Genomic DNA, 12,887 nt, shown 5'->3' on the forward strand with positions numbered 1-12,887 from the left:
ATAATAGCGTATAGCAATGACAAGTATAATATAATGCTATAAAGTGTATTTATCTATAATTTCAATAATTTTGATAGTTGCATTAATGTTTTTGAGTAATATGTTGTTACATTAACTTAATTACAAATCAACAAGTAAAATATTAAAATATAATATTCATCAGGATCATCAATTACATGAAATGTAAAATATAAATTATATTAATTTCAATTTTCTACCAAAATTGGTTTCTATTATTTACAAATAGTTACTCCTAATTTTTTCCTTATATCTTCAACCAAAATTGCATTCTCAATACTTAGCGACCATGGAACTATACTGCTCTCATTTATACCTGCAATAATATACATTAAATTCACTTAAGCAATTGAGTTAGGACTTCAAACTATTTATATTATAAATTATAATATATTCTACTGACATGTCTATGAACATTATTATGATTTATGCAAAACTGCAAAATTAATATTTTTTTAAATTATAATTACCTTTCAGAAGACAATTTCTAACTTCTTGAATCTCGTAAATTAGTTGCACACTATTACCATATCGTGTTGCTTTTTTTGTTTGAGGGACGTCTATAATAGTGTCTGTTCCATTTATGGAAATTTTAGTCGCCGACCAGAATGGATCGTATAACTAACAAAATTATTTTACTATCACACAATTTAATCATAGGTCATTTTTAATTTAATTTTACTTTAATATTTCCTTTAGTGCCAAATACAGTTGCCTCATTGGGTAGGTTGACTTTGAAATGGCTTAAAAATGTAGAAATTCTACCATTGCTATACTTTAAAATTATACTTGCATCCTTATCAAACCCACATTCTGTTAACTGCCCACAAGTGCCATAGATTTGTGGCTTTTCGGGGCCAAACAGGAATTGGCTCATGTAAACTGAGAATACAGCCAATTCTAATATTGATCCACCACTATTTCGCCTATCAAAATTTTCAAATAATTATTAAAGAACATTTTTTTGAACTAACTATAAGGTAGGTACTGAGTTGTTCATTACTGTTGAATTAGTGATTCGGACATTGGTGTACCGAATGAAGAAATTATTTGCAATGGTTCACCAATAGTACCTTTGTTGATTTCTTCTCCTAAAATAGTGAAAGCTGGAGTGAAAAACATCCACATGGCTTCCATAAGAAACAAATTTTTAGACCTCGCAAGCTGAAAGAGTAAAAAAAAAAAAAAAAAATGTTTTTTTCTTATCAATTGAATATTGAAATAGGTAAACTTACATTTAGCTATTAAACTAGACATTTTAATAAAAAACAAGTATGAGGTAAAATTACTTCAACGAGCTGTTGGACTTGGTTAGAATTTTGACAGAACGGTTCTTCGCATAAAACATTCTTCCCGTGTTCCAACATTAAGCGGCTGACAGAGTAATGGTGTTCATTGAGGGTGCCCACATAAACAACATCTGTTACAAAATAAATTACACATCACATAATAATTGTTAATTATTAATAAATATCATATAGATATTGACTATTGTGATATATATATATAAATACAATAAATTTAAAAATTAAATCATCTTACCTACTTCGGTGTCGTTCGCCATGAGGGAATAAGAATCGTAAGCATTGGGAATGTCAAACTGTTCGGCAAATTCCCGAGACCTCACCTTGTCTTTGGATGCCACTGCTGTGATCAAGTGTTCTGTCCGTGGCAATGTACCCATGGCCACAGCAAAATCGTGTGATATATTGCTGGTTCCTATTATTCCCCATCTAGTCGCCATCTCTGCAAGTTAATGTACCTAGGTACAACCGAAATAATCGCGTCTGTCGAGTGCACCAAATCGGCCTATAATAATATACTTAAATTTTAACGAGCTTGCACGAGTAATAGAAATCTGTCAACAGTGGATCACGAAAATATAATGCACAGACCAGTGACAACCTGTTACCTGTGCACATAAACAAACTGAAACACTTCGTCAGTACGACGGTACCTCGTTCATGTAGCTATTAAGTATTGTTATTATTATTATTATGATTATGTATACTGTTTAGATTAAGAATATTAAAATAATCAAAGGCTCGGGTCACAGAAGATTATCAATATTAATACTATCAATTATAGAGTTATATAACTTTTTGTTATAAATTATAATTATAAAAAGCAACGTGTTTGTTATTAAATAATCTGATTACGCAATTATTTATGATTATGTAATCTAAATCGCTTCTAACGTAAGTACCTCCACATCAATGAGCAGTCTAAAAACATTTTAAAAACTGAGCGGTCCATCTGATACAATATAGGTACATAATTAATTGATTAATCGGTACCATGATACACTGATGTGTCTTTCTTGTGTTCGAGATGTTTAGGATCGGTAAAATGCTTCTATCTTTAACTTTGAGGGTGGCTTCTGGTGAACATTAGATCTATAATAATTAGTAATTTGAGGTTGGGACTTGAGGATGAAAATTGAAAAGTAAGAAAGATATTTTTCTTGTCATGATATTACTTTCAAAATATTTTACCTCTTTTTCTGTTTTTTATAGACATTTGAAATTTTCAACCTTTTTAGGCTTTTTTTGATTTATGTATGAACATTTTTATTTGAGAGTAAAATAACTGGACAACATTTAATACAAGATTCCTCAGAAGTTGATTTAACCGCAATTACAAAAATACTGCTAGCACATACTTAACAAAAATTCGTAACATTTTTACAATTTTAAACTGGCTTGAGAATTTAATAATAGATTACTCATACCTGAGAATATTTTTACTGGAATTTAAATTAATTAAATTAAATTAAAAATAATTTTAACAACATTTCAAATATTTAAATTTTTTTCTTCTCATGCGATTTTTGTTATTATTATTTATTATTCAAAAAATATTAAATATAGAAACTTGAAACATTCCACTGTCGAAGGTACCTATTATCAAACTTACCACAGTAATAAGATATGAATATTATCTGTGTTTTAACATGGGTTTTTAATGATATTTTATTTTATTAACAAATTCTGAGTAGGTATGTCGTATGTGAAATATTACAATTTAAAAATTCTTATAAATACCTTAAAAATTTAAAAATCGTAAAACACAGATAATGGTCTTACCTTAAAGTTTGATAATACCTAGGTAAATTGAGTTAATTCCACAGGCTTCTATACTACTATATAGAAATCTGTGGTTAATACACAATATTATTAAAGGTTGTTATACACCATAGACATATAATTTATATCTTATATGTCTATTCTGAGTTGGAACCTCTTGACCACGGCTAATGGCTATAGATAGGTACCTACATAGTACATTATATACAGATTATACACACATTTACTACCTATGTCGTATGTTTGTTTAGAGATGGAAACAACATTTTAATTAGTATTATATATGCGGGTGTGGCGTCCTATGTTATCAGTTATGAGGAAATTTGATTACATTTTCAAATCCTTACAATATGTACCTACTACCTAGTACCTACCTACAGGCTACAATATAATAGGGTAAGTGGATGTCGCTCTGCTGTACAGTAGGCTACCAGTGGGTCACTGTATAATGGATAGTATTAAATTTGAATTCAATGATCTAATATCACTGTATAAGAAAAACGATTCTGAGCGGAGACGGTTTGTCAGTCTAGGTATTAGACATACCTATTATAGGTATACTTATCTATAGTATTAAAAAGAAATTGACTAATAATAGGTATTAATAATAAATTCCAAATTAATCATATCACAATATCCATTAAGGTAACGCGTTATACATCAACAACAAACCGTGGTAATAATAATATACTTTAGAAGTTTCAAGTACCCACAAATAATATTATACAATCATTACAATCACAACAAAATAGGTAACTAAAATAGTTATTCCAGGTTTTTTAATATGTAATTTCGTCCAAATTTGAACTTAAAATTACTATATAACAGAATTAAATATTTCCATAGAATCTTGTTTTAAATTGTCAATCCTTAGATATAAAAGTTGAACATTTTATGAATTTTTAACTACAAAATAATTATTCAATTTTAAATTTGATAAATTTTGTCAAAATTCGATCTTTAAATGCTTATAAAAAAAAATTGTGCCTATGTATTTTTAATATTTTTCAAATGTCATTGTAACAATATAGTAGGAGCCTTGTATTAAATTTTCAAGTATTTTTACTCAACAAATAAAGTTTTATTGACATTCATAGAAAAAAAAACTAATTAAATTGGAAACTGAAATTGTCCGTAAACAGCTCAAAACAAATCAAAATATTTTGAAAAATTTATCATGCTGTATAGAAAATGGAAATATAAACAACCAGTGAAAATTTCATGTATCTACAGTCATTCGTTTTAAAGTTACTCCAAAATAAAAATGCCCGTTTTTCCTTAATTTTTCTTTTGTTTTTCACGGCGCTTTTGAAAACTATTGGAATTTTACTTTTGACCCCCCAAAGTACCAACTAGATTCACTTTCCTATTAGAAAAGGTACTGTTGAAGAAAATCCAAGCACTTTTACTGTCCTAAAAGGTTAGGACACAAAAATAAAAAAAAATAAAAAAACACACATCATTGTAAAATCAATTAATTCATCGTTCCACTCAGAATCTAAAATAATCACTATTTTGACGAATGTAGTAAAAATTCTAACTTTGAACACTTATAAAAAAATATTATGACTATAATATGCATTTTCGATATGTTTTAATTGGTATATTTATGAACAACTTAAGAGTAAAAACATTAATTATTAACTACTATTTAAATTTTAACTTTTTACTGACCCTAGAAAATTTTTTTTCTAATTATCTTGACCACCATGAAATTTAATTGCCGACCCCTGCTATATAGGCAGTGATTAAAGTGTTGGAATGTAGTTGGAGCGTGGGACTTGGCCCCCTACCTCTGATGGTGGTTAATAAGGGGACGCTTTAACAAATTAGGATTAACGTTATTCAGTGTTAAATGTGGAATGGGTATGCTTACACAATCACTGTTTATACATTACAATTATACGTGGAAGTATGGAACGCTTAAAACTATTTGAAGACGTTAGTCCCCCTGGATTTTTTTTCCATTTTAAGCCCTGTATATAGGATATGGCTAATGGGTATAGTTAGGTATAGTGATGGGCGGTAACGAATAATTTATATTATCGAATAATATTCGATTATTCGTGCAAACTATCGAATAATTATTCGAATAATAATTTGCATGACCGAATAACGAATTAAAATAAAAATTATTCGAATAATTCGTCATCAAATAATGTTATTCGTTCCAAATATAATTATTCGAATAATAATTTGCATGACCGAATAACGAAATAACATAAAAATTATTCGAATAATTCGTCATCAAATAATATTATTCCTTTCAAATATAATTAATCGAATATTAATTTGCGTGACCGAATAACGAATTAAAATAAAAATTATTCGAATAATTCGTCATCAAATAATATTATTCGTTTCAAATATAATTATTCAAATAATTAATTGAATAAAAATTCGAATAAGAGAAGTTACAAAATTATTATTATAAGTTATAACTTATGAGCAATGAGTAATATTAGTAATTACATAATTATTTATTATTTATCAATCATTATTGTTGATATTCGATCATCCATAAACATTTTAGTGTAACTTTTTTTATAGATAGTTAGTATCATTGATTATGAGTATGGGCATAGTGATGGTATTCCAAGTATATTATATAATCAATGATAATATTTAATATTTATAACCACCCATTTATCCTTATTCAACTCTCTTTTAAGACACACAAAAATGAAAAAAATTATTAAAATTCACAATTCATAAAGTATATTATAATTTATAGGAATGTATAATAATTTGGTTAGTTAAATACAATTTGAAGGTTTATTTATTGGAAGTTGTAATCGCTGTTAATTGTAATTGTACACTCTTCTTGAACCTAATTAATTAAGGATTTCAAACGATTCAATATCGAATAGTTCTTAATTTTTATTCAACTAACAATTATTAATTTATTTTCGAATATCTTTAATTATATGAATAAAAATTATTCAAATAAGAAATACTCGAATAATTTTTGTAATCGAATAATAAAAAATATTCGAATAAAAAATACTCGAATAATTTGTCGATTATTCGAATAACTTATTTGGAAAAACTATCGAATAATTCGATAGTTATTATTCGTTACCGCCCATCACTAGTTAGGTATAGCGTATACCTTCATATTTTATATATTACTCTTTACTCTATTTTCATGTAAATATTACTTATTAGTCCATCCTAAGTAAACTATACAACTATAGTAAATTAGTATTCGTGTTTCCTAGAAATATAAATGCAATAAATGCATATACGTAATAGCCAATACAAATGGGTATACATATATATTCCGATGGGTAGAATGGTAGATACTACTGCCTATACCTATTTAAATGAAATTTAATGAAATTTGTGTCATCAGCTGCATCTAACAGAATACCTCCTTAACAAACACTGAATTATTTATAATCTAATTAAAATTAAATTCGATCCTGCAGCGATGCTCCACTGTCTAATTTTCTTTCATGTTTTAGTACAGGTACTCTTCAGCAATTTTAAGGTCACTGACTATTTTCAGAATAAGCCAGTGGCGTATTTAGGAATTTGTTATGGGGAGGGTCCAGATAATTTTCAGAAAACAGAGCCGTGGGGGGGAGGGCAAAGCCTCCCACACCACCCAATTACTCTTTATTAAATAAATATACCATATTTATAAGACGATTTAAAATTTTCGAGTTTTTAATTGGTATTAAATAATAATATGTACAAAACAAATTTAAAAAAGCAGGTAAGTGGATGTTGCTCTACTGTACAGTAGGTTACAAGTGGGTCAATGTATGATGGATTGTATTACACTTGAATTCAATGATATAATATCATTGTAAAAGGAAAACGATTCTGAGCGGAGATGGTTTGTCAGTCTGGATATTTTATATTGTTATTATTTATTATAGCCCGTAAGTTGAATTAATATTGAAATATATTTTTTGTTTATATTCTCTATTTTATATTATCCCATTTTTAGAGGTTTTTTGTAATTTGTCGGGGGTTTTTCCCGTGACATTAAATAACTATTGAGAAAATCAAAAAATGACCTGCTTAAAGTACCATCTTAATCCAATTTGCTAAAAGATAAGATAGGTACCTACTACATATTGAAATCAAAGCACTCCTTCTGGTAGAAATTTTGTATATGGGATAAAAAAAAAAAAATAAACACCATTGTAAAACCACTAGCTTCATCGCTCCGCTCAGAATCAAATATAGTTATGTTCTAACTTTTATAAAAATATTTCTTAAATTCGGAGAATGTTACCTATACTTATAAATATTATAAATATGATCTAAAATAATCATGAACCAAAATAAATGTTTATTGTGTATGTAAAAAATGTATACCTATTAATTATAAACATGACTATATTACCGTAATATGTAATATTATATGTATTACTTATGTAAATTTACACTAATAAACGATTAAGTAATGAAATTTATTTGGTTTAAATTTAAAATTATTATTAATAAACAAGTCACAAATAAACAACTATTTTACAATGCAACGAAGTGCCCAGGGTCAGCTAGTTATTAATAAATTGATTGAATAATGTATATAAAATATAAAGATTAATGATATATTGTTTTAAATACTTCGTGCTAACCTAAGGTGTGACCCGGCGAATAGTATAGACAAATAAGGTACGTATTAAGCTGGTCGTGGTGAAACTAAGGCAGCTTTTGGATTGTTCGGACTGGCGTATATTATTATTATACATTGCGCCTTTAGTAGGACAGTAGGTAGTAAACGTATAGTATGCTTCTACGTTACCGGGTTAACCGGATTTCCCCGTGACAATAAATAAATAATTGAAGTTTAAAAAGTAAATTTTAGCCCTAAAATAATATGAAAACAAACTTGCTGTACCTACTGCATACGAGTATACGACGCCGCCGAAGAAACAGCTATCTTCATCCGTCTACATCTCGCTCCGTCGCTCCGAATTGAAACTAGAAAGTATGGAAATATTTTATGAAAATAACCCAAACGTAACAAAATGTGGGAGTTCGTGTTATATTATAATATTATACTGCTTAACGAACTGTCTATTGTTGGCTTATTTTTGTTCACTGAAAATATTAGAAAGTGAATCGTCTCCGCCGAATGTCGCTAACTGGCGATTGCCATAGATGACATAAATATATTATAATATGATAAATCCATAGAACTTATCCTCAGTATACAGGGTGTCCCATCGAAATTTGACAAATGCTATAACTTTTGCAATACTCAAAATTTTGAAGTTTTTTTTTTTTATATCCAATTTATAGTCACCCGCGCTATACGTATAATATATAAAAATTATTTTTATTTTTAATATTAAAATCTTTTTAAAAAGAACAATTTTGATGGTAAAAACATTTATATAGGTAAGTCAAGTAGTTTATTTTTTAGAATTTTTTTAAATATCTATAATTTTTTGATTAAATTATTTTGGAACGTATAATAACTTTTTTAAAAATATTATTTTTGGGAATTTGCTGACATGAGTATATTTCTTAAATCTATATATATAAAAATAAGTGTACATTTTGAATAAATTTTATAACTCAAGATCCACCAAACCGATTTCGATAAAAATGTCAGGGCATATTAAGATTGATATGTAGATGGTTTCTGTGAATTTTGTACGCTGTGCGATAAGTGGTTCCAGAGTTATGGCCTCTTAAGTGTACCTACACCTGGCGACATGGCCAAAAACAACAAGTTAAGTTGCGGATTAAAATAATAATAGTGTATTGTATATTGCTTGCTATTGGTTACGGGCACCTTTGTTGATTTGTATTATTATTTTTTGTCAATATATTATATATATCTTCTAATTATATAAATGTGAAATGAAAATCTTTGTACAGGGTTAACTCTGGAACTACTTATCGGGATCTTCTTGATTTTTTTTAAACGAAAGAGTCAAACTTGTTATAACTTTGGTACTTTAGAGTTAAATCATACACTTATGTACAAACTAGGGGTCCGCGATCTACCGCAGGTAGAGTGCCTACCTGATAATATACTGCTGCGAACGAGCTGTGAATCAGAGTTTTTATTCCGGGCAACAGAAAAGTTAAGATTAATTTTAAACACCATACAACGAATATTAAATAACGAATTGAATAAAGTTTGTTAGAGTTTGTTTGAGTTGGTACATTTAACGGGCAACGGAGTGCACATATTCAGCTTGTTAATTATATTATATAATATTAACAATTTTTGTCATACGTTTAAGTAGCATAATTTTTTTTTTTGTCAGATCTTTCTATTACATCCTTTATGGTCCATTGATAAATCATGTTCTTGACAGAAATATTTGTAATCTGTAATATATTATGGTGGTTCTGGAAAAGTAAAATCGATGAAAATTATTGAAATAAAATAAAAATGCATATTTTTATGGTTTTGAATATGAAAGCTGTGAGATGAATGATGATCGATATGAATTTCGTGAGAAATCTAGACGTAGGTTCTAGAAAACTGAGATGATTGTTGAACGGAATAAATTATACAATTGATTTTCACAACAATCGCTTGAAAATTAATTTAATTCAGATAGTGAGATGAACCTTATTAGATCATTTAAATTTTCCAGAACAAGCCCCCAGTTGTTGGTCGCATGCCAATTTTAACCATAAACTAGACCACAAGTTTAGACATTCTATAATGCATTCTCCTGCCGGTGGCCCTAGACACTATTGGGGAAATTATATTTCTTTAGTAGTTTAGTTATTAAATTACGATACGAATTATAAGTTACGTAGGTACTTGTCCAATACTCGAATACCGGAATTTAAATTAAAGAATGTGATATACCAAGGTAACCTATCGATCTATTATAAAACAGAAACTTAACCTAGGTACCAATAATATCATAATATCAAATAGTGGAATGTGAATATTTGAAGAAAATTTTCTACAGATATCCCGAAAAACCCCCAAAATAAAACGTGCGCATGCGGTGTTCTTTTAAAACCCAAATGTTTAATACCCGTTGTTCGAATGCATAATAAATGTATGTTTCACATAAGAGTATAAGACATGTAAACATGTTATACTATCAAAAAAGTAAAAGGACGAAACTTACTCAAATATTTATTCTTCCGGCGAAACACGTTCCCTTCGAGTGTATAATATTGTCTAGTGTCAGAGCTGCGTATCTCCGCGAAGGAAAACGCAGCTCGCGTCTTCATATCTCCGAGGCAAAAGTTCAGTCTGGAAGTATTGAGATTAATGACATTTGTAAAAATAGGCACCTAGCTTAATAACCAGAATGAACGAAATATGTGAGTACATATTGGAATCGCTGTTCGTCTCGGACGATTGTCATTTGCCATAGAATCAGGCATAGATCATTTATAATTATAACCTAACTGTCCTAACCGATGGATGATGGATATTTTCACATTATTTTTAAAAAACATTTATTTGTTTCTATACTTGACGCAAATGCGGGAAATTGAATTAAAATTTATAATAGATAATAAATAATAATAATACGGTTTGTTACTTGGTAACCATTTATTTATTACTTGGTTTATTAACAAATTCAAATTGATATAAAATAATAATTAAATAAAAATAGTTTTATGATTTAAAAATAATGTTTCAAATAAAATAATTAAAAAAATTTAATATATACCTATTAGTTAATATTAGATAGCAAATGAACTAAAAACATTGGTGTCTGAAGCTATACAAAAAACACCGCTTTTTTAACTTATCTACTTTATGGATGTTTTTTAATTAACTTGTATTTTATACTCATTTAGTGTACAAAATTACAAATTCATTGAAAAAAAAAAAATAACATTAACACAAAATGTTTTGTGACTATTATAAGTAATAATATATAATATTTATTAGGTACTTTGTTTATCCTTAATTCATTGCAATTTAAATACCCCCTGCCACCCCCCCCCCCCAAAAAAAAAAAGGTTTGCACTGGATTTTATAGAAAGATCAATGAATTTATAAATTACAATCAGATAATTTTATTGGGAGTATTGTTTTTTGAATTTATGACGTAATTAGGAAAATAATAAATAATAATACTTCTAATATTTTAATATTTTATTAATCTAAATTCGAAATAAATAGGAATTTAACATAGATTTGTTTTTGGGCTGGATACAATTTTTGTAACGCTTTGTTTATGACCATAAAACCACCAAAAGCCTCTTTTCAGATATTGGGTACCAACTATCCTTGGACTCTCGAATAAACACACATACAGTATAAATTAATTTTTTTTGTTTTATATACATAGTACACAAGTATAGATTTCTAATTTTGTTTTAATAAGTGGCCCCTTGAAATATCCTGTTTCCCAAGTCTGGATCCACCCCTGACATTGACTCATGTTGAGTTATTTAGAGGCATATGCAATTTTCTATTATTATTAGTTTTTTTTATTCATGTCGATAAACATTTTTTTCGTTCGGTTAAAAAAGTTGAAAATGAAGTTCCTATTATAAGTTTTTGTTATTGGAAATCAAAAAAAGAGTTGATCGTAAATCCGCAATAGTTTTTTGAGCGTTTGAAGTTCGAATTTCGACAAAATTCGTAAAAATCACGAAAATTTGAAAATTATTTTAAGTTAGAAATTCATATATAATTTTAATCTAAAATATCCTTGGCTGATAAATTGTCTCCGCTCAGTCTTGTTTTTCGTATATCATTGAATTCAAATTTACACATTTTATACACCATCCATTACAGTGACCCACTTGTAACCTATGTCCTACAGTAGTGCGACACTCGCTTAACAGCTTTTTTTTTGTTTAAATTAAGAAACTTAAGATGAATCTCGTATTCAAATTATTTAAAATTTAAGATCTAAAAGGAAAAATTTTTATGAATTTCTAACAAAAAATAATTTGAAAATGTTTGTGATTTTGACGAATTATATCAACATTATAACTTCAAACGCTCATAAAAACTGTTTTGAAATTACGCTTAACTTTTTTAGATTCTGAGTGAAACGATGAATGTATTGATTTTACAATGATGTGTGTTTTTTTTTTATTTTTATTTTTTTTTGTGTCTGTCATCACCTTTTAGGACAGTAAAATTGCTTGGATTTTCTTCAACAGTATCTTTTCTGATAGGAAAGTAGATTTAGTTGGTAATTTGGGGGGTCAAAAGTAAAAATTTTCTAGTAGTTTTCAAAAGCAACGTGAAAAACAAAAGAAAAATTAAGGAAAAATGGGAATTTTTTACGCAAAATCTGTTTTGGTTTTTAGCTCAACTCTATAACAAATGACCGTAAGTACATACAATTTTGACTGAGTGTTTATATTAGTATTTTCTATACACCATATAATTTTCCAAATGTTTTGACTTATTTTGAGCTGTTTACGGATATTTGTAGTTTCCGTTGTTTATATTTTTTTTTTTCTATAAATATCAATAAAATTTTGTTTGTTGATTAAAAAATCTTGAAAATTTAATGAAGGTTCCTAATATATTGTTTCAAAGGCAGATGAAAAAAATTAAAAATCCGTAGTCACAATTTTTTTTATAAGCATCTAAAGTTCAAATATTGACAAAATACGTAAAAATGATGAAAATTTGCAAATTATTTTGAGTTAGAAATTCATGAAAAATGTTTAGATCTAAGATTTGAAAATGTAATACAAGATTCCTCATAAGTTTTTCTACCTTTTTCAAAAAAAAAATGTCTACAAGCAAGTCAATTTAAATTTTTATGAGCGTTTGAAATTTTTATTTTTACAACATTTGATATTTACTCGATTTCTCATGTTACAATTTTCTTATTTTGTTGTAATTAAAATAAG

The 12,887-nt window shown here is 27.8% G+C and overlaps 1 protein-coding gene across 4 annotated transcripts; it reads right to left on the bottom strand.

The window, feature by feature from the left end:
- Nucleotides 1-11: 11 nt before the first annotated feature.
- On the bottom strand, nt 12-7,979 carry LOC100160235 (trans-1,2-dihydrobenzene-1,2-diol dehydrogenase-like). 4 transcript variants are annotated; one of them, XM_008185620.3, is made up of 7 exons: nt 7,963-7,979; nt 1,561-1,827; nt 1,308-1,438; nt 1,022-1,182; nt 701-944; nt 489-639; nt 12-334 (listed from the first exon to the last, which is right to left on the bottom strand). In XM_008185620.3, exons 2-7 carry the CDS (start codon nt 1,760-1,762, stop codon nt 234-236), a joined length of 990 nt encoding a protein of 329 aa, XP_008183842.1. In that variant the 5' UTR covers nt 1,763-1,827; nt 7,963-7,979; the 3' UTR covers nt 12-233.
- Between the last annotated feature and the right edge of the window lie 4,908 nt (nt 7,980-12,887).

Source organism: Acyrthosiphon pisum, chromosome A2 (assembly GCF_005508785.2).
Source record: "Acyrthosiphon pisum isolate AL4f chromosome A2, pea_aphid_22Mar2018_4r6ur, whole genome shotgun sequence".
In the NCBI taxonomy this organism is placed as follows: domain Eukaryota; kingdom Metazoa; phylum Arthropoda; class Insecta; order Hemiptera; family Aphididae; genus Acyrthosiphon; species Acyrthosiphon pisum.